This window comes from Halichoerus grypus, chromosome 1 (assembly GCF_964656455.1).
Source record: "Halichoerus grypus chromosome 1, mHalGry1.hap1.1, whole genome shotgun sequence".
NCBI lineage: Eukaryota > Metazoa > Chordata > Mammalia > Carnivora > Phocidae > Halichoerus > Halichoerus grypus.
Window position 1 is genome coordinate 182,664,472 of NC_135712.1, and position 27,654 is coordinate 182,692,125.

General features: G+C 42.5%; 1 protein-coding gene across 1 annotated transcript in view; it reads left to right on the forward strand.

Annotated features, from left to right (window-relative positions):
* The window catches only part of SUCLG2 (succinate-CoA ligase GDP-forming subunit beta), a 255,141-nt gene extending 228,836 nt beyond the window's left edge, over window positions 1-26,305 (forward strand). Inside the window, exons 10-11 of the mRNA XM_036068021.2 lie at window positions 5,112-5,232; window positions 24,565-26,305. Coding sequence (XP_035923914.2) covers window positions 5,112-5,232; window positions 24,565-24,680 — 237 coding nt within the window. The 3' untranslated portion in view covers window positions 24,681-26,305. The remainder of the gene's footprint in view (window positions 1-5,111; window positions 5,233-24,564) is intronic.
* Window positions 26,306-27,654: the final 1,349 nt, after the last annotated feature.

The window sequence follows — 27,654 nt, forward strand, 5'->3', positions numbered from 1 at the left end:
GCTACATCATTAGTACAGGATTGTTTGTATCTCTCTGAACTTGCCTTTCCTCATCTGAGGATGGGGTAAGCAGCCCCTGCTTCCCATGCTTGCGGTGGAGTCAGCTGGGGTAATGAATGGGGAAAATAGTAAGCATGGTACATATTGTAGGTCCTCGTTTACTGGCTCTGAAAGATATTTGACAGTAGATGAAGTGATGGACCCAGTGATTCTCCAGGACTTTAGTACCTTCTGTGTTCTTATCTGTAAAGTGGAAAAATAATTATGCCCACCTCATATACTACTCATTTGTTAAACACATCAGTACATGTAGAATAATTAGAATCCTGTCTACCATCTGCTAAATGCCCGGTAAACATTAGCTATTGTTGTTTGTAACTATTATTACTCTTGCTTTCTTATGGACACTTTTCCCAGAAAAGTACACATTCAAACAGCATTTTATAAATAGTTGCAGAGAACTCACAATTCCCCTGAAACTCCTACTCTTACCGTACGCACAGACGCTATGTGTTATCCTTTACCGTTATCTGCCTTTGAGGCCAAATCCTAAAGGAGCGTTTGGTCGTAGGATTTAATCTAAAATTATCCAAAAATATTATTGTGTGTGTGAGTTTAATCTGTCTGGGGTTCCCTAACGTTCATCAGATACTCAAAAAGATGATGTTGCCAAAAAGGGTTTTAGTAGTGATTCTGTTGGTTGGTTTGTTTATTCGGGGTTGAAAGGAGCTTGATAAAGCTTTTTGCTTTTGAAGTTCATTCTTTACTTTTAATTGTGGACTCAAATCTGCAGCCAGAGTATATTTTGCAAAGTCAAACACACACAGACATTTGAAAAACCTGCATTTGGCTTGTCCGATCACCTGCACAACTGCCAACAAGCCACCGCAGACCTCGGCGTGGGAGTCGCCGTCGGGGGCCGGGGGCCTTCGCGGTGTTTCTGGCACCGGATCTGCCTCACTAGATGATCTTCAACTTTTCTGAAACTGTAAATAGCAACCCTTGTAATTCTCACCTGAGAATGGGGAGAAGCCTGTTCGTAAAAGCACTTAGGAATCTTCCAGGAAAGTCTCTTGGTACCTAAATATACCTAACCACTGACTTTTTTTTTTTTTTAAACATTCTCTTTGCCAGGAAAACAAAACAAAACAAAAAGACTACTTAAAGTTGCTATTGGTATTGTCATGGAACAACAGTTAGTGATTGTAATAATGAATGGACACGTGAGGCACACATCGAAAATTGGACATGCTTTATAAATGCTAAATAATAATAATGATGTCATGAGGCTTTCATTTTCAAACCGTCTTAATTTCATTCTCAGTTTGAGACTGTAGATTACAGTCGTTAATTATAGAAATTGGCCCAGAGTGAAACCTTAAATCAGATTTCCGCTGAAGTGCGTGACCGCAGCAAATTACTTTACAGTGGGAGAGAATGGCATCATCTCTGGTGGAGTGGGGTCTTCCCTCCACCCTGGGTGCTGATTTTCGTCCCCGGGCTCTGTGGTGCAGCAAGTGTTCTAAACAATCCCCTTTCCCTGAGTTAAGCAGCTTGTGAGTACTGCTGTGTCTTCCTGTTCTTGTAGAAGTCCTAACTGCGTTGTTAGTATTGGTTAAACTCTCTCCTTCGTTCTTCCACACCAACTTTCCCTCTCTCTCCCTTTTGCATTCTCAGCCTCTCTCTCTCTCTCTCTCTCTTTTTCTCTCTCTCCCCCTCCCTCTCTCCCTTCCTCCCTCCTTCTCTTATGCTCTCCCATGGACTGTATTTCTCAGCTCATGTTTGCTCATGTGCTTGTTCTTTCTCTGTCCCTCCCTGCCTCTCCTACGACTGCCCCTCTAGCCCCCTCCAAGGGAGGCTACCTTCAACACGTGCCTTCACCCAGCTCTGGAAAGGGAAGGAATAAGCAAGAAGAGCCAAGTTCTCATCCCTGGCTTCTGGCACCTGCAACTCTGTAACCATACCATCTTGGGCTACTTCCCCATTTAGTCTGTAGATCCTGAACTAACTAAGTTGGGTAACCCCTCTCTGCCTTCATCCTGGCTGCTCTCTGCTACCTGACTTCCTCCTCTTTCCCTTTCTTTGTTGACCAGAACATCACCTCTTCCATGGTAGCTGTCTGCATCGCTGTCCCACCCTGGGCTTAGTTCTGTGAATCATCTGTAGACTTTGGGTTGTAACTGCCATTTTACTGGTCTGGCTCTCAAACTCGTCTTTGAATTCTTTGAGGACAGTGATGATATCTTATTCATCTCCATATCCTAAGCCCTTCACTCTGTACCCGGTACAAGGAGGATGGTCATTAAGCATCTACTGAAATTAATTTAATTAATTCACTCTTGAAACCACCATTTATTAGATGACTATGCCATGTTGTGGATTGCGCTAGCTGTCGCTGGACAAACTACATGGTCTTGTTGTGGAGGAGCACAAAGGCGATCCCCACAAGGGAGTTGCACACTGGGGATGGGGATGCAGGGTGAGAGGTGAATAAACTCCACGGGAGAACAACAGTCCATTTCTCAGTGAGTCTAACAAAGGCAACTAATCATTCCTCCACTGTTGGAAAAAAGGGCTTTTCCTTGGGTTCAGTGCCAGTGCACGTGGTTGGCTTACTTTCAGGTACAAGTTGCTGAATGAAGGGTATCTATTTTTATTGCCCGATGCTATGAGATACTGACATATGAGAGCCTCATGGAAGCTGAGCACCACCAAATCCAGAGCTCAGATTTGACACTCACTGCAGGGCAGGCACCCACGGAAGAGCATTGAGTCGTGGGGTCCTGGGCCTCTTCCCTTCTTCTCACTCCCCTACTCCTTCCTATTTAGGTGAATTCACATGCGTTTGTTGTGTGAGCTATAACTACCCTATAAAGATGGATGAAACCGAGCCGTTCACCCTAACTTGATGAGGCGGGAAAAGCTCACCAAGAAATTGTTGACCTCTGAATTCATCTTTAAAGAATGTACAGGTTGAAACATGGCAGAGATGTACATGTGGCTGTGTGTACTTTACTAGAAAAGCACTAGTCCTTGTGCACAAACCTGCGTAAGCCTCAGCGGTTCCCGAGTTTCTCTCTCGGGCCCCGTGGAGTCATTATTGCTCTTGAGTGTTTTTTATTCCATTGTTTTGGCAAGTTCCTCTCCATCCCACAGCTATTTGGAGACTACTGCTGTGCCAAGCCCCGGTGCTAACAGCATTTAATAGCTGTCATTAGAAAGCAAGCTTCTGCTTACCAATCAGCCTGCTGTGAATGGTAATGGGAGGTGTCTGTTTGGGGAGTGGCCCCAATCTCTAATTGGTTTGAAAAATATTGCTCATTTATTTTATTCTTAAGACGTTACCTTTTTATTGAGCTTCACTAAGTGTGTGCCTCTGTTCTGTTCTAATTCAGCATAGCTGTAGTGTACTGAGAGAGGTTTTCTTCTTTCTTACATGTTGTCTAGGTAACTTGTCCATGCTCGTTGTTGCTTGCTGAAATAAATGCATGTATAAATGTCCGTTAAGTTCCTTACAGGCATGTACTAAGCACTTCATGTGTATTATCTCATTTAGGCCTCTCAACAGCCTTAGAGACTAGGGACTGTTACTCCCTCCTTTTAGATAAAGAAACCATGTTCAGGACAGGGTATGTCGCTTGCCCAGGCTTCCAGTGCTAGTAGCTGGCATGCATGAAGAATGAGAGCTGACTTTGAGCCTCACCACTGCAACATGTTAGCTGTGTAACCTCGGAGCACATCATGTGAATTCTCTGTGTAGCTTTATTAGCTACAGAGGGCTAAGCTTCACTGGGCTGACTGAATAGGGTTCAGGCAAGAATCAAAATTTAAAATAAGGGTTCATGTTGGGTACTTTCTGAAACAGTTAAGTGCAGAACACATGTAAGACATCCTTTTCTTGTATGTTTTTTTTTAAAGATTTATTTAATTGAGAGAGAGAGTAGGGGAAGGAGCAGAGGGAGAGAATGTCCAAACAGACTCCCCGTGGAGCGTGGAGCTCCTCGCAGGCCTTGATTTCACGACCCTGAGATCGTGACCTGAGCTGAAAAAAACAAAAGTCGGATGCTTACTCAGCTGACCACCCAGGTGTCCCTCCTCATATATTTTGTGAAGTTAATTTAGCATATTGAAATAATAGGATTTTAAAATGGCATGCAGCACACATATATATGCTTTGGTGTACCCTAATTTAATTGTGATGCCATCATTGGAATTTTGATGCCTCCAGCTTGATGAATAGCCATTTTCTGTGGGTGTTATCAATTAATCTAGGTAATGAATTCTCTTCATTATCTTGTTCTTCTGTTAATTATACAGGATTTTCTTATACCTATTTATCAAGCCAGTACGAGTCTATTTTTTTTTTTTTTTTTTGCCCACATGCCTTTGAATATGGAGTACGTACAAACGGGTTAACATGATGGGTTTAAATTTACATTTCTGAAAAATTTCCAGTCACTGACTTAACTTTCCTCAGATCCTTACTTGTGGTATGAGCTTGTATCTCATTCTTTTGGGGCTCATTTTTTTAATCAAAAATGTTGTTATCTAAGATAATTAAACTATTTCTGGCTTTTGAGAATATACCTCTAGCATATCAAAGAGGTAATAAGGAAGCATGGAAAAGCTTGAATCTTTACCTACTAAAACAAAACAACAAATAATCACTACGTTCCTACTTTTGAAATACTCCCTAAAGCTCGTGACAGATAAAAATTTAAGTATAAAACATGGGGGAGGGAAAGAAGTACATAAAATTTTAAATGACACTACTCATAAAGGAACAGTTCTAGACAACAATATAAGAAAAAGCAGAACAGAGTATGTAATAAATGAGTGGTGATTGATTTCATGTTGAGTTCAGAGAATTGAGTGATCAGAGAATATGAGTTAATAGGGTAATGATATATATTGCTATTTACTGATTCAGTACTAAATTTTAACTTTTTTAACATTTTGTGGGCCTTTTGTCCTATATTTTATATTCTGTGGTTAAAAAAAACAGCAATAACAACAAGTCTTATTCTAATTGTCTCTATTGCTCAGGCAGTTAATTTTGAGAATGCCGGCCAACAGCGTTTTGACGGGCACCTTCCTATTTTGGATTTCAGGTGGAAGCCATCCTTGTCAATATTTTTGGTGGAATTGTCAACTGTGCCATCATTGCCAATGGGATCACCAAAGCCTGTCGAGAGCTGGAACTCAAGGTGCCCCTGGTGGTCCGGCTGGAAGGTGAGTCAGTAGATTTCCACAGTGCCCAGGATCAGGTGCCCAGCATGTTTTGCACATGCAGACTTCCTGAGACAACATAAAGAAACACTGGGCTAAGTAGGAGGAAACAGATGTTCTACAGAAATACTTCTCTGAGTCTCTAACAGGCTGGTAAGGACTGCCTCTCTCCAAGAATGGCATAGGTTATGATTCTCCAGATTTTCTAAACTCATTTCAGGTATGGATCACTTCATGAGGTTAGTGCTTTGAAACACTCTGAGAAATGCTACTCCAAGATTTATTCATCATGGGAGAGCAATGGTTGTTGAAACTTTTGGTCTTAGAACTCCTTTACTTGTTAAAATTGAAGACCCTAAAGAGCTCAGGTTTATTTTGGGTTATAACTGTTGGTATTAATTGATTACATAATTAATTAAATTATTGAATTAATAAATTGATTTGGTAACAGGTATAACTACTTGGAACTTTTAAAATACTTTTTCAACAATAATTTTATATTGTATATTTTATTTATAAATATATATGCTATACATTTTATGAAAAATATCTTTTAAAAATTTTAGTGAGGATAGCAGCACTGTTTTACATTTTTGCAAATCCCTTTATTTACTGTCTAGCTTAATATTTGCTTCTGCATTATATCTGTTGCAATATGTTGTTTTGGTTGAAGTGTGTGAGGAAAATATGGCCTCATGGAGATATCTATTTGAAAAATGGAGGGGTTTTTAATAACCATTTCATATAGTTGTGAATTTTCTTTATTGGTACTACACTAAAGTTAATAAGTTATAGTTTCTTTTTAAAGATTAGTATTATGTGAAATCTGAAAGTATTTCAGTGGACTTCATACTCTGTTATATAAAAATCAATTGATCTGTCTTGCACATTAAATGGATCTTATACATGTATGGTTTGCAGTACCATGCAAATGGAAAAATACTGAATTATGCAGATCTTCCAAAGGTTGGCACATTTCAACACACAATATCAAAAAATTCATATTTGTTCCTATCACACCATTCTCATTGGCAAAAACGTCTAAATATTGGGATGCTATCAAGGTGGTAGATGCAGCTTTTCCAGAAATCTAATTTTCACTTTAAATAAGGTATAAATTTTATCATCGGCTGCACAACAGTCAGCTGTTTTCCTCAAAGTGACAGCCTCGCTTCACTCGTTTTGGAGAAAATGGGTGCCACATTCCTAAGTCAGGATAACCACAGTGTGTCCGTCATTCTTCCAAGAAAATATAATGTTCCATAGAGAAGTGGGTGGTTTAGCTTGCTACTCAGACAGTTGCACAAACGCATTTTTTTAGAACAACCATCGTAGTTCAGGATACACCAGACTTGTTTTATGTGTACTTGCCACTCAGTCACTCAGAGTATTCAAAAGTCCTATGCTCAGGAGTTGAGAGTTAATAAAATTAATATTCATTTACTGTCCATCAAGGACATTCTTACTTGCAAGTGGCAACTTCTTATTCCAAGTGCGTGGTGGTGAAAATACAGTGGCCATTCCTACAGCTTGGTGCCACACCTTTGATTCCATGGTAACATGCCAGTTATTTTACCTGCCCCTGTGCTGACAGAGAGTATTGTTATTATTATGATAAAAGTAGTTTTTACGTCAGGGACTTCCCCTCGGGTTCTGTGGACCACACTTTGAAAACCACTGTAGTAGAGATGCAAAAACAGGCACTCCGGTATGAGAACCTGTGCCGAAGGCCTGTCCACCTGCTCAACAAGTTCAGATTACAGTGACCAAGCAGCCCCAGGAGTAGAATTCTGCAGTGCTGTTCTTGGGACAGCTCAGTTTCCCCAGCTTCTGTGCCAGTGCCATAATTCCCTAGACACCTTCCCCTCCAGATCAAGTCCAGGGATATTTTGACCCTGCTGTGTATCCCTGTCCTTTGAGGTCAAGATTCCAGAATAGTTGCAGCCTGTTTTGTTTTGTTTTGTTTTCTGTTTGCCTCTTTCTTTCTATTTCTTTTTTCTCTCACTCTCTGCCATTCACCTTTCTCCCTGAGGCTCTCTGCCTTACAAATGTAGGTCTGCACCATATGGACATATGAATGAATTAAATCTTCTTAAAAATGTAAATGCGACATAATTGATCCCTATAAAAATAATTTCAATAAAAGGGAAATTACTGGAAAGGCTGCAATGAAAAAATTGATCAAGAAGTTAGTGGGTTCATCAATGGATGTCACAGTGTTTTCAGGGTCCAAGTGACCAATAACCCTCAGGTTCTAAAAGTCATCTCTGCTTGTGTTCTTCAAGGGGAGCAAGTCTCTTTAAGCAGATTAGACTCGTGTCTGTTGCTTAGAAATGACTAGAAATGAGTGTATACTTTTGTGGGCTCCTTTCTTGTGATCCCGTGTGCCTGAGTGGCTTAGTAGAGGCCCATAATTATTAATTTTAAGTATATTCATAGAAAAGAAAGTTACCCCAGTTTACTTTTCTACTTCACTATTTTTTCTTAAAAAGGAACACTTCTCTTATTTTCACGCTGCACTTAGTGTTCCAGAAGTATTAAATGAGCCCTCTCATTTATCCGTATTGTGTGTATCTGGATAATACACATGCTGAACTATGCAAAATACCACGTCCAACGTTTTCTCCCCTGATAACTCTGTTGCCTGCCTCGGAGGTCTATCTGAGCCACTAGGAAGAAGCTTTGAAATTTCTCAGTTTGTTAGACAATCAGATTTGTATCTTTTAAGTTAGTGTACTTCCAAAATAGATGCTTGTGTTTTTTTTAATTCATTAATTAACATAATAAATACTGTGTGTGGGTCATTGAGCTTTAGATATTAAGTAGGATGTGTAGAAATAGAAAAAGCCATGTTAGTTACTAGATAAATGGGGAAATAAAACAAAAAGAAAAAAGAAAAATGAACAATACAAGATAATAGATTCAAAATGTTGGGCGCCTGGGTGGCTCAGTTGGTTAAGCCACTGCCTTCGGCTCAGGTCATGATCCTGGAGTCTCGGGATCGAGTCCCGCATCGGACTCCCTGCTCGGCGGGGAGTCTGCTTCTCCCTCTGACCCTCCCCCTTCTCATGCTCTCTCTCAAATAAATAAATAAAATCTTTAAAAAAAAAAAAAATGTTAACGGGTGTTGGCCTTAATAGACTGCTTCTGTCTTAGTAGCGGTAGCCGTCGGGGCATCCCAGAGAGCTACCAGCAGAGCTTGTGGAATCTTTGCAAATATCCATACCTTGCAATGTCCACCATGCAATGTACCATGGAGAATTGAATGTGATGATTTGAGAAGAACTCAAAAAGGATACTGTCCCCCCAAATTTATGTAGACTAAAAATATCCATGGTGACCTCGTTGCCACTCCTCTCCTTCCCTGGAATGGCCCCTATCCCATAAGAAGCATCGAGAGCCTTTTATCAAGAAACGAAAAGCAGGAATGCTTTCGACATTTCTGGAGTTCTACTGGTGTTCTTTTCTTCCTCTTGTAGGAATTAGTCTCTTGTGTGAAAAATGTCTCTTGCACTCAACATGGTTTGTATGAAGGTCACTAATATCCATATGTGATTTCTGGGAAACCAACAGCCCACACCAAATCAGACCCGCCCCCACGTTGTGTTGGTACAAGAGAAAAGTGAAGAATTCTACTTTAACTCTGCTCTTGGCACTAATCAGAGATAACAAAATGAAGAAAATCAGTGATGGTATTACCCATAAAGGCCCTGTAAAAGGAACTAAAGAAAAAATAAGCCAGTGCTCTTTATGTTAAGGGAATGCAGACTCCTGTAAAATGTGTCCCTTAAGCTGAGTGCCTGTGTAGCTCAGCCCACTTTCTTTGGCATAGTCTCCTTTTTAAGCTTACTCAACATTGACTACTATAATTATAGTACATTTAGAGATGTGAGTTAGCAGAGAGATATTATAAAAGGAGAGTTTCCAAGATGAGCATGGAAATAAGAAGATTTGAATCATTGGAAAGGAAAGGGGAGGGAATTTGGTAAAGGATCAGAAGCAAGGCATCAGATCTGTTCCATACTTCGCAGTTGGTACCAGGACCATAATAGTGGTAAAACCTGAAACCCAGGACCCGGGTAGATCAGAAGGCTGTCCTGGAGAGAGTAATGTGGCTTTGCAGCAACATATTATGGCTGGGAAATGAAGTGGGAAAATCATGTCAGTAGCCAGAGTCTACAACATTAGCTAGAATCTAAAAACCCAGGCAGGATTGCCATGTAGACTAAAAGTAGAGTAGACAACAGCAGAGATAGGAGAGGAAATGAGAGAAAAAAGAGGGGCATTGGGTTTTAAATCTAATGACCAGGAGAAGGAAGGATGGTTGACGGACTGGGGAAAGTCAGAAGTGGGAACTAGCTAGAGCGAATGGAAGAGTATAACGTTGGGGTACAGTCATCCTTAGTTGAGATGAACCTGTAACATCAGATGGAACACGTGTGGAGGTAGAGATGGAGGAATTTAGCAAGGAGAAATGTGATAGAAAAATGGGTAAGTCAACCCATTTTGAAGTCCCCCAGTAAACCACACTCAGGTCTTGCTGCCGTGGAAACTGTTGTCCTGCAGTGCAGCTTAGTTAAAAGGAAAAACCAACCCAAACCAAAAATCTCCTGTCACAGAAAGTCTGGTTCTCAGTGCTTCCAGTGGGGAACAGTTGCTAACTACCAGGACCTTTTGAGGAATTTCTCTTAGACTCAATATAAATTTTTCATTAGCTTTCTCTGGGTTGGAACACAAATTCTCCCACATATGTCTGTGCATTCAGCCATATTTTACCCAACCTTAGAGCATGATATGGATCTTTTTTTTCTGAACAAACAACTCTTCATCATCTGTGCTGACAGAGGAAAACAAAGTGGTATAAAGAGGCAGGAACATTTTGGACAATTCTACTGGTAGTTGCTATTTAATTTGATTTAACACTGTACTTTCTGTTTTAACTGATGAGTTTTTCAATTATATGTATTCATATTGTTAAAATTGGTTCACATTCCCAGAATGTGCACCATCATCCAGCTAGTGAAAGGGAGATGGGAAAAGGTGGCCGTCATCCCAGCATCTGTGATAAAGCTTAGTGACACATAAGAGCTAGTGTGGTAGAAGAATTCAGACTGGGGTCTGAATTACAATAATAAATAATTATTATTGCTAACATTTGTTAGCTTGCTAAGTTTCAGAATCTCTGACACATGGCTGTATAGTCTAAACAAATGTCAGATTTTTAATGACCAAGATAACAGGCATTTCAAAAGCCAGTAACAGGTTTTGTTAGTAGTAACTACTTCCTATAAATAAAGAAGTTAGTTTTGCTTGTTAAGTGGCCATTTAGAAGATCCAAGATCCTTGCCATAATTCTCATTAATCTGTGACCCATATTTTCAAGACTCCGTTGCCACACACGGTGTATTAGAAATGTTTTGATGAGGAAAGTTTTAATCAATCAAATCAGGCTTGATTTAGTGGGATTTTATGGACAAATCTTTCTTCTCAGCTGTATAAGTACAAGCTGTTTTACCAGTGGGTAAGGAAAGGATTACTCTCCTCTTTGAAGATGGTAATTTTGTAATTACATGTATTTACTTGCCTTATCACAACAGAACTCACCAGCTGAGACCCAGGATTATTTTTTATTTAAAAGACTCCTAGGTAAATCGAGCAATTGCATTTTGGGGGGAAGTTTAGTTTTTGTACACGGTTGTTTCTGGCATGAATAAAGAACAAATAATTTGAGATTTTTTTTTTTTCCTCTTTGACGTGTATATATACTTGGCACAAAAGTTACGTAGATGGTTAATTTATCCCAACCCATGATATTGTTGAAAAATGTACAAACATTTATTAACACCTTCGTGTACTCAGGGTGCAAAGATGTTTTAGCCAAAGCTTTGGGTTTTGTATGGGCAGTTTTACTGTTCTAGATCAGGGCCTGCCAATATCTTTAGAGAACTTAAAAAAAAAAAAAAATCATTTTTCCTTATTGTCCCATTTAAATCTGCAGCAAACTTCTTAAAAAAAAAAAAAAAAAAGTATTTCATTCATTTATTTGACAGAAAGAGAGAGCACAAGCAGAGGGGGAGGGAGAAGCAGGCTCTCCACCGAGTAGGGAGCCCAATGCGGGGCTCCATCCCAGGACCCTGGGATCATAACTTGAGCCGAAGGCAGACGCTTAACCGACTGAGCCCCCCAGGCATCCCTGCAGCGAACTTCTATATCTCAAATAAGTCTGAAGAGGAATTTGCTTTTCTCTCAGGTGTTCATTATGATTCCAAGTTAAGCTATAAATAACAATGAGCCTGGATGATTGGTAGATTGGATCCTTTATCTCTTAGCCAAATCTTTTCAGTTTGATTCTTCCATACAGTACCAGAAGGTTTGTTTCAGCAACATAAACATTTTGCTTCTCTTTTGACAAATATCTTTCGAAACAAGAGTTCCTTGTGGGTTCCCTTCCTTATCCTTGTCAATCCCTCTAAATGTGCCCTTAACTCCCTTTACAGTTGTTGAGAACGTAAATGTCTCTAAGTCAGAAACTTTGTATCCAGTTTCTTTTACTTTCTCCACCAAGGCACAGGCACCTCTGTGTGGACCAGACCTCATTGCTGCTCTCTGCAATAGGGAGGAAGTTGAGCCCCAGCCAGAGCAATGCGCATCAAGTATCTTTCTTAGCGCAGACACAGTAAAGTTGCTACATGATGCTTTGGTTGGCTCAAGGGGAAAAGAAAGCTCCAAGTGTTCAGAGAGTTTTCAGCTGTGTCTCCACACACGTGGTGGCTGTGCATTCTGCAAGTCCTCTCTTACGGGAGAGTGTGAGACCAAGAGGAGGGCAGCAATTATTCCTCTCATTCCCGTCAAAAAGGCAGCCTTGGACGCCTAGGTGGCTCAGTTCGTTAAGCGACTGCCTTCGGCTCAGGTCATGATCCTGGAGTCCCGGGATCGAGTCCCGCATCGGGCTCCCTGCTCGGCAGGGAGTCTGCTTCTCCCTCTGACCCTCCCCCGTCTCATGCTCTATCTCATTCTCTCTCTCAAATAAATAAATAAAATCTTTTAAAAAAAAGAGCAGCCTTGGCAGACTGCTGTGGCTGACTAGCTGGAAAAAAGTTTTCATTCAGGATATCTGAGCCCTAGGTTGGAGGCTTCCCCTCAGAGTCCACAGAGAATTAGGGGCCACTGGCTGAGTGGCGGCATGATCCTGGGCGGAGTGAGTGTGGATGCCCAGCAGCGCCTGGGGGCTGGCTCTCTGTCCCTTAACACCCCCCGGCCTCTTTGCACATTTCCCAACGTTTGGTCTGTACTGAGTTTTTCATCTTCTCTTCCTTGCTTAATCCTGGTGGACCTGTCCCCCCACCCCTACCCCCAGCCTCTCCGAGCACGCCTTTCCCTGCTCTCCACTCCTGCGGTCTGGAAATGTGGCTTTGGGAGGAGGGGCCAGATCTTCTCAGCCAGTGCATCTCTTTTCTTCTTTGTGTTTGGTCCTCATTGTCCTTGCTGTCCCCATTTTCTGCACACCCTATTCCTCACCTTGCTTTCTCCTCTCCTCATCTCCTTCCTCCTTCATGGTCCCCTGTGGATGCACCTTTTCTGGGACTGATTTCACTTCCTGTTGATGTCTGTCACCTCTCCTCCCTCCAGTCACTGGCATCTTCTCCCTAGTGTTTAATTCATCATCAGCAGGTTAAACCAGAGGACACGTTGGAGACAATCCTGCTCTGTCATAGAGCCTTAAATCCTCTCATTGTCTAAATCGATAAACACTTCTGAATGTTTAAACTTTGCTGCACTTAAACATTACACCAAGTCTCACAGGACCTAACCTAAGGCATTAGGGTAGTGAAAGCTTTTTTAGATCAAATATTTAAGTTTCCAGACAAACCCACTAGATTTGGCACTTTGAGTTTTCATTTTACTTCTAGATGGTTCATCTAAGTAACTAAAATGTTTGCCCTGTTGGGCATCCGCTGCCTTACACAAGAAAAAGCTACTCAGCACCCCTTCAGAAGGTAGTCATCCAACCGGTCCACGTTGTTGGGGTCTTTTAGAGGACCCAATGGATCCTTCCCCATGTGGGGAATCTGGTAAGAAATATGACAAAGGTCTAAGAGACCAAAATATCACTTTCGTTACCGATGAAGGTGAAGGATGCACCTTACTGTATACCGACAGTGATCTTTCTTACTCTGAACCCCAAACACACCCAGTCACGGACACCATGGACCCAGAGTGGCAGGATGGGCTCCCTGTGAGAGCGCAGTCCAAAGGAAAGGCAGCAGAAGCTTCTGGGCTACACATGCCATCTTTCTCCTTTCAAACATTCCAGTCAGAGAAGCGTCTCCACTGCCAGTGCAGAGCCAGTGGTAGTCAGAAATGAGACCGGGGTTGTTATGCTCTGCCTGGAAGGAAACACCTCTTGAATGCCATCCATGTGATTAGTCTGCCCTGGGCATGGGCTGCCTTTTGGTCAGGTGGCTGCCTCAGTCTAGCCAGTGGTCCTTCCCTCAAAAACAGGAACCTGAAGTTGTTTCCATGAGGCACTTCTAATAAGGAGTGGTTTTAGAGCCTGGCCAGTCTGGGGGCTGGCACATTCTAAGTCCTGCATCACGACACCACTGTCTGCTTCGTGGGCATTTTCTGAGTAGTCAGTCGGTTCATCTCTTCATGCCTCAGTTTCCTTGTATAACACTTGAGAGTCGTATTTGGTCAACCACCTGAGAGAGAGAACACATTGCCATCAGGAAAGGGACACCCTGGTAGATCCTATCTGTCCTATTTTAGAGGTGGCAGGTGGGTCCTGTTAATAAGACTCTCCCAGAGAGTCCCAACTTGAGGCTGCCCAAAGGCAGAGCTATCTAGGAGGAAAGACTCCACGAGAATGTTTGAGAACAGGCAGGACAAATAGCTTTCATCTCCTGCCCCCTTCTCTTTATTGGCAGCGGCTGCCTGCAGTGCTGTGCCAAGAAAGATGTTGGGACTATAGCCCAGCTCAGTGGCGAAGAGCTCTGTGGTCATTGTCTTCCACAGAGGTGGGAGCAGAGAGCGAGCACTTGAGCCAAGCGCTGTCCACTGGAACCCAGCTGTCTGCAGCATCAGAAGCAGGAAGCGGGGGCTGCCAGCTGAAAAGGCATGAGATGAGACTGGTTCTTACCCCACAGCCACAGGGCCAAACATGTGGATTGTAGAGACCAAGGGTCTGCAGATTTTTTCTGTAAATGGCCAAATTTTAGGCTTTGTGGGCCATGGATCCACTGTTGCAGTCACTCACCTCTGCCATTGTAGCATATAAGCAGTGTGGACAATATAGAAAGGAATGGGCATGGCTCTGCCATGATAAATCTTCATTCCAAAGACAGACAGTGGGACGTAAGCTGCAGCCTGGTGTGGGTAGAGAAGAGGCCAGCAGCGAGACCTAGAATTCTAGAAAGTCCCCACAGTCTCTGAGTCTAAAGCCCCCTCAATCCTCAGCTCTGAATGGTTTTGTAAAAGTCAAGAAAGATTTGGGTGATATTAAGCTCTGAGAGTCTAACTTCTCAAGGAACTCCGGTTTAGCAGTGAGATCTCTCAGGCATTCCCCCACACAGGGACGGAATCACGGGCAGCAAATGCACTGATGCTCCTTCGCGGGCAGCCGTGGAGGTCCGGAGTCGGGATTCCAGACAAAAGTCTCACACCGCCAAAATTACCTTTGAGAATTCCTGAAATCACCCATGTGTTAGAATATACATGAATTGAAAGCCATGAGGTAGACTGAAGGAAGACATGAAAGGAAAGTCCATGCAGATGTTTAGGTGTATAGAACATCCTTTCTTTACAGGAATGGCCCTATTCCTAGTAGGTACAGAATTGTAGGGCATTCTTGCTTGCCAGAGGATTCATTCCATTCCAGTTTAATAGTAAGCCTCACATACCAACATATATATATGTTGCTTTTTTTGAGGATTAACATAGTTGAAAGCAAAAGCATCAGCTGCTCGCATACGCCCTCAATGGATATATGTTAGACTTGGTCCTCAACCTTGCTTGCACGATCCTAAGTCCAGGCACACCATTCCTTAACAACCCGGCCATCAGCTTCCTGCCACTAGGGGCGCGCTCCAGCGGGCATCTTGAGAATACCTGCCACACTCCCACTCTCAGAAGTGGTTTCTTCTTACCATGGCAGAAGAAATTATCGAGGAATATAGGGGTACACAGGATATAGTCCCATAGGATATCTTGAGTCATTTTTTATTTTTCTAAAATGTGAGGGATACAAGGCATTTCTGAAAGATACTCATCCAACTACAGTAACTTCCCAAGGTCACTCAACTTCTCAGTGACCAAACCAGGTATAAAGTCTCAGTTTTCTCATCTGTGAAATGGGAATGTACGTATGGCAGTCTCATGGGGTTATTGTAAGAAGCAGATGAGTTTTAAAATAAACTAGACAGGCCCTGGCTCAGTAAATGTTAGCTGCCACCCAAGCTCTTGTTCCTAACTCGACCAAGGCAGGGACTCTGGGGGCTGGAGGCAGTGTGCCGAGCGAGGTGTGAGATACTGGGTGTCCGTCGTCTCAACAAGGGAGGACTGCTGATGCAGCGGGACTTTACCCCGGATTCTCAATGAATTATTCCATTTTTAACAGTACAATAACAAGACAAAAGAGATGTGATAAGTTATCTAAATTTACATGTCACCAAGAAAATGGACCTCTTCTATCTGCTTGTCACTTAAACTGAGAATAATGAAAGAGGATCAAGGGCAAAAGGACAGAGAACGTTTTAGGAGAGATCTGCTGCTTTGTAGAATTTGGTTCGTTTCCACTGACCTCCTTTCTCCCTGGAGTGGAGGGGGGAAAGATTCCGTTGCTTAGAGCTAGGGTCGAAGTATTTATCGATTTATGGGCCCTACTGACTCTGTCACAACAGTTCTGCCATCGACAATCTGTAAATGAATCACTTTGGCTGTATGCCATTGAAACTTTATTTATGGACACGGAAATTTGAATTTCATGTAATTTTCATGTATCACAAAATATTATTCTTCTGAATTTTCCCCAACTATTTAAAAATGTAAAACCTATTCTTAGCTGATTTAGAACAGCCTTGACTTAGAACACCAGACCGAGAATCAGACCTGTCATGGTTCACTGGTTATTTGACCTGAGCAAATCATCTAACATTTCTGGGCCTCAGTTTCCTCTAGTGAAAACAAGAGACTGATCCTAAAGGTTCTCTAGGATTCCTTCTAAAAGGCCAGGTTGTGTGGTTGTCATGTGGCTTTGCAGTCAGATAAACCTGGGTTCTTAATCCTGGCTTAGCCTTTAACTTGCTGGGGTCATTGGGCAAGTTCCTAAGCTTCCCAGTTCAATTATTTCATGTGTAAAATGGGGATAAAAATGAGGTCTTCTTTAGGGTTGCTATGAAGGTTGTGAACCCCTTAACTCATGTACCCAACAGACATTAATTGCACCTAGTGTATATTCAATAAGTGCCAACTATTGCATTCTTAAAAAAAAAAAAAAACTGATTTCCTATTAAAATAATCCTTTAAAAAAAAAAAAAGCCCAGCTCCCATTTACATCCAGACTGGAGAGTAGTTTTGTTCACAGCCCTGTGATAAAAGGCTGGCCTGATTGGGTGGGGTGGGGGGGGTTGTACCTTTTGAACAAAACTCAGTAATTTCTGTCCACTGCTGTTACCTTCTCTTGCAGGTACTGAAAGCAGAGAACAGATTTTGATGAATTAACCTTGCATCTCTGTTTGCAGCTCTCTCACTCCACCTGGTGGCAGGAAGTCAGTGGTAAAACATGCACCAGCGGAGAGTTAAAAAATTTAATAATTATTCTTTTTATAATATCCTCTACCACTAGAGCAAGATTTCATTATCAAACCATTCCCTTTGATTCTCTATACATTGCCATTTTTAAGGCATGCATCAGGCAGATAACCACTTAGCTTAGCATCTTTTCAGCAAGCAGATGTTAAGAAGTGCTTGAAGTTGAACCAGTGTGAGTCAATCAGTTATCTGTACAGGTGGTTATTAAAACTGTTGTCCTGGGGCGCCTGGGTGGCTCAGTGGTTAAGCGTCTGCCTTCGGCTCAGGTCATGATTCCAGGGTCCTGCGATCAAGCCCCGCATCGGGCTCCCTGCTCCGGGGGAAGCCTGTTTCTCCCTCTCCCACTCCCCCTGCTTGTGTTCCCTCTCTCGCTGTGTCTCTCTCTGTCAAATAAATAAATAAAATCTTCAAAAACAAAAAAAAAAACTGTTGTCCTGCAGCCTCATTAAAAAGCAATGCAGCATTTAATAAATATTAGAACATGTCAGCTGCACTATCTAAATGTGAGGAAGAGATCAATTTCCTTTGTGATTGGGTACACAGGCCTAGACACTGTCTTTGGAACTCTTAATTCCGTGTCGGAGTTTAAAACAGCCATGATGGTTTCTATTTAGAAATAAAGGCAAGGAAGGGGATGGGGAGCTTGATTCAGCCACCTGCTGAATCAAGAAGAAACAGACCTTGAATATTCAAAGAGCAGCCTTAATGAAAGGAATCCACACACCAGCAAGCATCTGCCCAAGGCTTCCTGTTTCTTTTCCAGTGACCTCCTTTGGAGGCTGCTGGTTTTCTTTTTCACCCTCTTCTCTGTGTCTTCGGACTTCCCCTTGGAGCTGCTCTCTCACGGGAACGAGGAAGCAGGGTGTGTGGGCAGCAAGACCGAAGAACAGTCCAGGGAGAAACCAGCCTGGATGCCGGGACAGAGTGCTGGCAGGGTCAGGACGCGGGCTGATGCACTGGGGACTTGATGGGCTCACTTTTTGCCCTTGCTCTCTCTATTTGACTCTTGTCTATACTTCTTTCTTTTCATGTGTCTGTCCGTCTGGGTTATTCCTCATGACTCTCTCATTCTTCCCCCCCCAACTCCTTTCCTTTCCCCCTCCTCCCCTTCCCTCTCCTCTCTCCTTTTTCTCCTTCTCTTCTTCCTTCCTTTACCTCTCCCTCCCTCTCTCATGCTGGGGTTCTGAGTATGCCTAGCCTGTGCTTAATAATTAAGACTATAATTAAAGTGTAACTGCAAGCATAATTAAAATTCACTTTAATGGATCCTGGAATTGTGAAGCCATTAGGCATTTTGATATGGCCCTGCAGGAACAGCTGGAAAGAGAGAGGGTCCGTTTTCCTGAGGGCTGTCGCAGCTCCTGTCTTCTGGCCCCGCCCCCTAGTTGTTAACCTTGAGCAAGGCCTCCGGGCAGGTGTGAGGGAGGGGGGAGGGCGGGGCGGCAAGAAGAGCTGCTGGGCCAAAGGAGCGGCAGCAGCTTGGAGTCCTCCAGGGCACTGCAGACAGCCCCCTGCTGCTCGGCCCTTCTTAGAGAAGGAAGCCACTAGAGAAGCCCTGCAGGAGAACCCGAGAAAACTCAGGAACAGTCGCTGTTTATTGTCAGGTTGTTTGGGGCTTCTATTTCAATGCTATTAAAAAAGGGGTTATGGGACGCCTGGGTGGCTCAGTCTGTTAAGCAGCTGCCTTCTGCCCAGGTCATGATCCCAGGGTCCTGGGATCGAGTCCCACATCGGGCTCCTTGCTCAGCAGGGAGCCTGCTTGTCCCTCTGCTTGTGCTCTCTCTGTCAAATAAAATCTTAAAAAGAAAAAAAAATAATAAAAATAAAATAAAAAAATTAAAAAGGGGTTATTTGGGGGATGTCAGGCCAGCAAAGTGATCAGAAGAGCACCCTCCCACACCTCACCGCCTCAGGCACACTTGCTGTGTATGAGTCCACTATTGTCTTTCAGTCCATCAAGTGCGCACTATGTAATAGCTACTGCGCTAAGCGCAGAGAGATCCTGGTGGGCCGGCCGGACACAGTGTCGGCCCTCGGAAACTTACGTTTGGTGGGGAAAGAGAAACGTCAGTGAGCAATCCCAATAGTGCTATGATTCTGGAAGTACAAGGTACTCTAGAAGCTCTTTCACAAGCCACTGCTCTAGTTTGGGGGTTGGGGGAGTAATGACAAGGAAGACACCCCCAAAGAAATGCCATGTAAACAGGCATCTCTTGAATGTTTGGGTGTCAGCCGAGCAGAGAGAAGGCAGGAGTTGTGGGTGGAGGACTCAAGGCCAACGGCCCAGCATTTCTGCAGTTCAGGGATTTCTAAATCAGTCATGTTTCCCCCTTGAGAATACCTGGTGCTAAGTTGTGTCCTGAAGAAGGTGTTAATTAAGGAACTTCCTTGGTTGCAAGGAAGAGTGACTGGTTCAAGTAGTCTCAAAAACCTAAAACAGTCAAGAGCTGATTTCATCCATACCCATGGAAAGGATTGCAAGTAAAACTGCATAAACAGTGCTCAGAATGGACAGGAGCCAGGACGCAGCTGGCCCCCAGGGAGAGGAAGCTGGGGCGTGGAAGCTGTCCTCCGGAGCATCGCCCAGCAGCCTGTGCACCTGACAGCACTCCTCTCGGCATGTTTGTGCTGCCTTCCTCTCGCCTGCTTACTTAGAGCTGTCTGTGTCCTCTTTGTGCTGCCCCATTCTATTTCATATATACTACCCATTCAGATTCTCAGCAGAGCAAACCTAATTGGACAAGCTAATGAACATCGGCTGTATTTGGACCACCCTCGGATCAGGTACAGTCATGCGTGGGACTGTCTCCATATCTGTCTCCAGACAAAGATCACCATGTGGTCCCTCCTCTAGCAGGGGACAGTGGCTAGTGTAGGTATAGCCAGATGGGGAGGCTGGAAAAAGCAGACACCCTAGTACCTGATCCTTGCTCTTAAATAATTTATAGCATCATTGAAGTTTAGATGATCTCATGCGTGGGAAAGTGCTACAGATTTTAAATGTCAAACGGGAGTCACCAGGAAATCAAAACAGAGTGGGATGAACAAAGGATTTTGAGACTGAATCCTGCCAATCACTAAGCCTCAGTGCTCTTGGCCAAAAAAGTAAATAAATGAATAAAAAGAACTCATTTATAAATATCTGACTCACAAGGCCTTTTAGAAACACCAAACTCACAAGTTCAAAGTCTCAAAGTATTGTGGGAAGACTGAAAAACAGTTTTTTTTTTATTATTGTCAGTGTGATTATGATGATGATGATGTCATGTATTTATAAAAATTGTAAGAAGGGGTCATCCAAGGTTCAGCATGGATGTTTCAAGCATTAGGTCCAGAAATCATTCAAACACTGAGAGATCAAGTTCAATGTCTATTCCACTATTTCCTAGCTATTACTAGCCATGCTAGCTAGGTTTTGACCTTTAACTTAATTGTGCCTCAGTCCTCCCTTCTGTAAAAGGAAAATAGTAATAGTAGCTATCTCAGGGTTGCCATTGAGGAGCAAATGAACTAATATACTTAGGCCCCTGGAACAGTGCATGACACCTGCTAAGTGAGAGCTGCTATTGTTGCTTTTGTTAATGTTATCAGTCCTACTGGCACTACTAATTCTTGTACCAGTCCAGTTACACAGAGAGAGAGCTTGACAGGCATGGGTAAGACCTGTGTCCACAGGAGGACTCTCACCAAAGAAAGGTAGAGTCAGAGATGAGGAATGTTCAGGCAGCTGAATCTGCTTCTTGATGTATGGGGTTCTTGGGGGCTCTCTGTTGAGATTGGAGATGCTCTGAAGAGAAAGGAAAGAGGGAGAAGAGCCTTCTTTATCCTAACTTAGATTTCTTCCCTGGAAGAGAACTCTAGTCCACGTCTCTGTTGGAGGAGATAGAAATTTACATATTTAACTTTCATTGACCTTCTGATCCGAAGACCAGTTCCATTCTGTGTCATTCAGGACTTTGCTTCACATTGCGTCATGATTCCATGAAAGCCCTACGTACAGATTAATGTCAGAATTCCTTAGCCTTGTATTTAACACCTGCCACAGTCTGATCCTCTGTCCTACTTTTCAACCTCTGAGACCTTGTCTGAAACCTTACCAAATGAATCAGAATGAACACTGAGGTTGTATTAATGAAATAATAAATCTTAATATCTGCATTAGTTAAGTAACCAACATGTAACAAATTGCCCTGAAATTTAACAGTTTAACACCAGGAACATTGTTGATCTCACAGTTTCTGTGGTAGCGAATCTGGGTGTGGCTTAGCTGGGTCCTTTGGCTCAAGGTCTCAAAGCTGCAAAGTGTCAGCCAGGGCTAGGGTCATGTCAAGACTCAACTAGGGAAGGGGTCGCTTCCGAACACACTCACATTGTTGTTGTCAGGATGCAGTTTCTCGTGGGTTGTCAGACTGAAGGCCTCAGTTACTCCTTGGCTTTTGGCGGGAGGCAGCCCTGAGTTCCTTGCCTTGCCGACTTCTCTGTAGGGCAGTCCACAGTATGGCAGTTTGCTTCATCAGAGTGAACAGAGAGTCAGAGGGAGCAAGAAAGAAGTCTTGGGCTTTTGTAACTTAGTCCTAGAGGTGACATTACATCACTTTTGCTCTATTCTTATTCATTAGAAGCAAGTTGCTGGCTCCACCCACAGCCAAAGGGATTACACAGGAGCATGAACACCCAGAAGTAGGGATTGATCATATGAGAGCCATTTTTGGAAGCTGCCTACCACACTTACAAAGTAACATGCCAGTTAAAGTAATGCTAGCTGCTAAAACAACAGATAAACACTGAAATGTAAATCTTAACGTACTAGAAGGTTCTTCCTCACTCATATAAAGTCTAAGAGGGTGGGTGAGTGGGGTGCTCTGCTCTACAGAATTATGCTAGTATCCATGCTGAAGGAGTCATTGCCATCATCAAAAGGTGACTTACAGGGTTGTCTTGGCTGGCAATGTTCCAGAAGGCAGACAGGGAGAACTGGGTGACTACAGAGGCTCACACTGGCGATTTTTGTGGGGGGGTGTTTCATGTCCACTCACACACCCTTGGCCAGAACTCAGTCATGTGATAGCACATAGAAGCAAGAGGCCCTGGGAAATGTAGTTCCTGGTTGGGCAGCCACCTCCTGGCAGCAGCTGTCCCCTGTAGAAGAGAAGCATGAATCTTTGGTGGACAGCCAGCCAAGTCTGCCACAGATGCGCAGACATTTATGAAATCACATGTATTATTTCATTTGCTTCTCATCACAGCCTATGCTGTCAGCATTATTATTCCCATTTTATTTTATTTATTATTTTTTTTTAAAGATTTTATTTATTTATTTGACAGAGAGAGACACAACGAGAGAGGGAACACAAGCAGGGGGAGAGGGAGAGGGAGAAGCAGGCTTCCCGCTGAGCAGGGAGACCGATGCGGGGCTCGATCCCAGGACCCTGGGATCATGACCTGAGCCGAAGGCAGTCGCTTAACGACTGAGCCACCCAGGCGCCCCTATTCCCATTTTAAAGAGAAGGAGAGGTGGGGCAGGGGGGCAGAGGGAGAGGGAGAGAGAGAATCTTAAGTTGGCTCCATGCCCAGCACAAAGCCTGATGCAGGGCTGGATCTCACCACCCTGAGATATGACCTGAGCCGAAATCAAGAGTTGGGACGCTGAACTGACTGAGCCACCCAGGCGCTCCATTATTCTCATTTTATAGACAGGGAGACAAATTGGCATATCTTTAGAACATTTAGGCTTGTATAATTAGAACAGAGTTCAAGTTCCCTTCTCTGTCACTTATAATCTGTGACTATGGAAAAGTGATTTAAGCTCTCCATGCCTCTGTTGTCTCATCTGTGAAATAGGGACAGTAAGATCTAGGCATCGTCGTCACAGAGATTTCGTCTGCTGCTTTTGAGTCACTTAGCATTATATCTGGCATATGGAAGTGCTTAGTGAGTATTGGTTATGGGGCAGATGATCATAGTGTTATGTCTGGAGATAAAGAAGTTGAGGCTCGAAGGAGTTACATGATTTACTTAAAACAACTAATACACAGCAGAGCCAGGATGAGAAGCTGGGGGTTTTAGGTAACAACTTCCCTACCTTTTGAGTTGTTGCTTTCCACAGAGGCCATTCGGCGCATTGCTGTGGAAAACAGCAGTGAGTAAGCCTTGAACTAAAAACCCAGGGCCAAGTGTCCCCTTCCCCACCGCTGTGGTGGCCCCAGGGTCCCACGAGAATCAACACTACATCACCTTGTTAGCACAACCATTCCTCTTTAACTCCGCCTTTGCCTGTTTGTATGAAACATGCTGACCGAAGGCCTCCTTTTTATTTGTATGCGTTTAAGTCCTCCAAGGTCTATATGTCAAGGTCTTTGTTTATAAATAGGCTCTGTCTTACTAACTAGATAGAAGCGCAGGAAATGATGTAAGATGAGGTATTTCATTAGACTCTTAAATTTTATCACATTTCTCCTACAGGCTTGTTTGCTCTGAAAGAACAGAAAAGCAGTTTGCATGCTAAACAGTCAGTTGCAGAAGCACATCTTTGGGTGGGGTAGCTTGGCCTGCAGATGCTACAAACCTGGCAGGAATGGGACACCGAGACACCCCCTCAGAGGCTGCAGTGCTCTTTTCGGGTCCTCTGCCCTTCCTGACATACACAGTGGGGAGGAAGCAAGAACAGGTGTGTGGAATACTGTCAGTGTTCCCAAAGCAGTGGATTGGTGGCCATCGGTGGGCAGGTTCTTAGAACTTTAGATGAGATACCAACTCAGACCCTTCGTTTCAAGAGGTCTTTAAGACCAATGACTTCTGCCATGGGCCAGAACCACTTGACTGTGGATTATCAGCAGAAATTTCAGCTTTGATCAGTAAAAAAAAAAAAAAAAATGTCCATTAGTCTCATGCAGTTTCTAGCTTTCATCTTGTTTTCTAGCCAAACCACCACTTGGTAGAGATCTTGCCACATCATCTTCCCTGTCAATGACATTGATTAAAACCTATAATTAATTTCCTGGTGAAAAGCTAGAGATTGGTTAGTCCTTTTGTCTTTGTTTTCAATATTCTATACCAACACATCACACCCATTTGCCATTCTCTGGCTCATGTTTCACACATGGCTTTTTCTTTAGATTCCATATTCAGATTATTCAAGCAAGGGATGAATCTGTTTCAGAGGATTTTCCTCTTTCAAACAAGTTGGCCAAGTAGTCGTTAGTTTTTCTTTGTTCGCGGTCTCATAAGAACATCATTATTTGCATTTTTTTAAATGCCAGAAAAAATAGAGGTAGCATCTTTATAATGCCAGACATTTGAGGTGAAAAGAGCAAAAACAAAACAAAACAAAAGGTAAATTTGTCATCTGGATATATCTAAATAGCCAAATCTGGATCTTAAAAAGCTGAAACTGAATTGTAAATAAATTGTGTTCGTGAGACCTGGGCATTGCACGATGTCTGGTCCTAGGAAACTTCCCGGGGCACCACCTCCAGGCTCATTTCAGTGACTGTCCGTCCCCTCCCCCCTCCACCCCCCACCTTCTAGGAACCAATGTCCACGAGGCCCAGAACATTCTCAGTAACAGCGGACTCCCCATTACTTCGGCCGTCGACCTGGAGGACGCAGCCAAGAAGTCGGTGGCCAGCGTGGCTAAGAAGTGATAGCTTTGTCCTGATCCCTTGGAGGAAGAAGTCCATTTTGCCATAAAAAGTAACGTTTCTCTCATCACTGTGAAGGAAATGATTATCCCATTGGGAAAAAAGAGAGAAGGGATGAGCCAGGGGATGAATCACTGTACCTAAGATCTTAAATCTGCATTTTCTTGAATAAGACAGCTAGACAGCCTAAATAATCTGATTTCACTTAGAATCTTTATTAATGTCCTGTTCTCACACTTTTCCATCATGGTAAGCCTGCTCAGTAGGCATTGTTTTGCCAACTTTGGAGGAGCAGTCTATTTGGCCAAACAGTGTGTATATATACACAGAATTTGAGATCAGAGCCTGGTTCATTTACAATAATTTTACAACTTCTAATTAAAAAAAAAAAATTACATGCTGTAAAAAACTCAAACAAGGTTCCATTTGACAGATTGTCAAAAAGGTCCAGCTAAGACATTCAGAACTGTTGCACATTGCAACAGCTTCTACAAGTTTCTGATTCCAACAGGCTTAGGAAATCCCTGGATGTTCCAAAACATGGATCCACATTAATATCCCACACTTGTATTCTACCGTTTGCCTTAATATTGAATATACTGTTTACCTCACACTAAAAATAAAGCCGGAAGCCTTATTTGTGATTTTGGCATAGAAGGTTCTGTTTCAATGTCAAAACCGAAGAATGCTGATTCTTATGGAAATCTCCATAATTAAGTCATTTCAAGACGAGACAGTGCTGAAGATCAAATTATGTTGTGTCGGTATTTTTTCTCCCCATCCTTTTCCCTCCAGAATCTACCTGCTGGGGAGAACGTAATTGAGAGAATGTGGCTTTTTCTCATAATGTCCATTTTTGTGGTGGGAAGGAATTTGAATTAGGTCTTTGTTTAAATTTTGGTAAATTTTTATCTGTACACAAATTTAAATAAAATTATGTTTTGTAAGCTCTAAGGTCTGTGTATTTCTCATTTAGGCGATTTCATTCCTCAAACAGTTTTTCTTTTACAACTTAGGCATGACTCCAAAATTAGAGAATTTGGGTTGTTCTGGGATTATTTCAGTTCCATTCAACTTTATCAACAACCATTTCTGTTAGGAGATTATGCAATGAAAGAATAAAAATTTTATATAAAACAGAAGCCCAGGTAAGTGTCACAGATGTCTTAACAGGTTAAAATATGACTTCCGTCTGCACAATGCTGAAGGATATATATACATGTAAACTTGTCCTATTTAGTGAGACTCAGTTGCCAGCATTAAAGGTTTTTCTCTTAGTGTACAAATGTTTAGCAGACCAAATTTTTCTGTTTGTTTTCTTTTATCAGTTTACACTGTTCTCATAAATTTCATATATAGACAACAGTTAAAAAGTCATATTTTTCTAGCTCTGTATTTTCTATGGAGAGAAAAACCATTTGATAGATCAGTCTTACATCCTTTTTTAATCGATGAATGAAGATGAATGAAGAATATTAACAATGTCTTTTTAGATGAGCTTTGGTTCTTGATTGCTTGATAACCAGTTAGTATGGTACAGGAAATAACATATACATTGTCAATTAGACAAAATTCAGTATATTTGTATTTTTTTTTTTTTTTTTGCCCTTTGTAAAAACCTGTGTTCACGTAACTGTGTATACTGCTGTTTCTAATGAATCTAGTTTGGAGGAGGAGATAAAGGAATTAAGTCATTTGTGTGATTATTTTCTAAAAGGGTTAATAACAAGCAAATAGTTCTTTATTTTCAAATAAGTGGTTATTTGGTGGTTTTTTTTCTCTCTTGGAAGGTCCAAGTGTCTGAGTTTATATTGCTCACATGGTATCTTGGTGCTGAGCACAGCATAGTTTGTGTAAGTATTTGTAGAATGAATCACTGGTATGTGTATGTTGATCCAGCTATTGTGACTGGTGATATAGGGTAGAATCGGGACAGTTGGTGATGTTGGTGGATCTGAAGTCCTCCATATGTTACCTCCGCCACAATTCCCTACATTTCTGACCTTCCAGCATCCTCTTCAAGTCTGTCTCCTGTACTGTATATAAGAGTGAACAATAATTTCCTTTAAATCAGAGCAGTATTTTTTAAACTTGGCCCTGTTCTAAGCAAGAGTATCCATGAAAGGAGGTGACAGTCTAAACACAGTACTCAGTATGCAAGATGCTTACAGAGTAGTATACACTTTTTACTTCACCTGCTTTGCACAGGAGATTTTAATGGATTTGCTAGTCTACGCATCATTCTCCTGGAACAAGCAACAGGTTTAGAGGAGGCGAAAGTCCTGACCCTCCCACTTATCAGCATTCACTTCTGTTGAGTTGATTATCCTATGGTATTTGTCCAGACTCTTGTAATGACAAAAACCTAATTCAAGTTTAAGAAAAATGGGGGAGAACTGTTTTGCTCTTGTGATTATAAAAGACAGAGGTTCTGCTTACAGTTAAGGCTGGATTCAGAGACTCAAAACCTCAGAACTTGGACTCTGCATCTCAGAACAGCTTGTGTCGTGTTGGCTTCATTCTCATCCCATTTCCACAAGCTAGCAAAATGGCTACTGTTCATGCCAGGTATATATTCTTAAGTTGAGCATCCCTGAAAGAGAAAGAGAGAGGGAGTGGGTGAGAAAGAGAGAATGAAAGGAAGGGAGAGAGGAGGGAAGGGAGGGGGAAAGAAAGAAAGAAAGAGAGAGAGAGAGAGAGAGAGAGAGAGAAAGAAAAGAAAAAGAAAGAAAAGAAAGGAAGGAAGGAAGGGAAAAAGGAAGGAAGGGGAGGGAAGGGAAGGAAGGAAGGAAGGAAAGAAAAAAAAGAAAGAAAAGGAAGGAAGGAAAAGAAAGAAAAGGAAGGAAGGAAAGAAAGAAAGGAAGAAAAGGAAGGAAGAAAGAAGGAAGGAAGAGGGAGGGAGGAAAGAAGGAAGGAAATATAGAAAGAAAAAAGGAAGGAAAGAAGGAAGGAAAGAAAGAAAAGGAAGGAAGGAAAG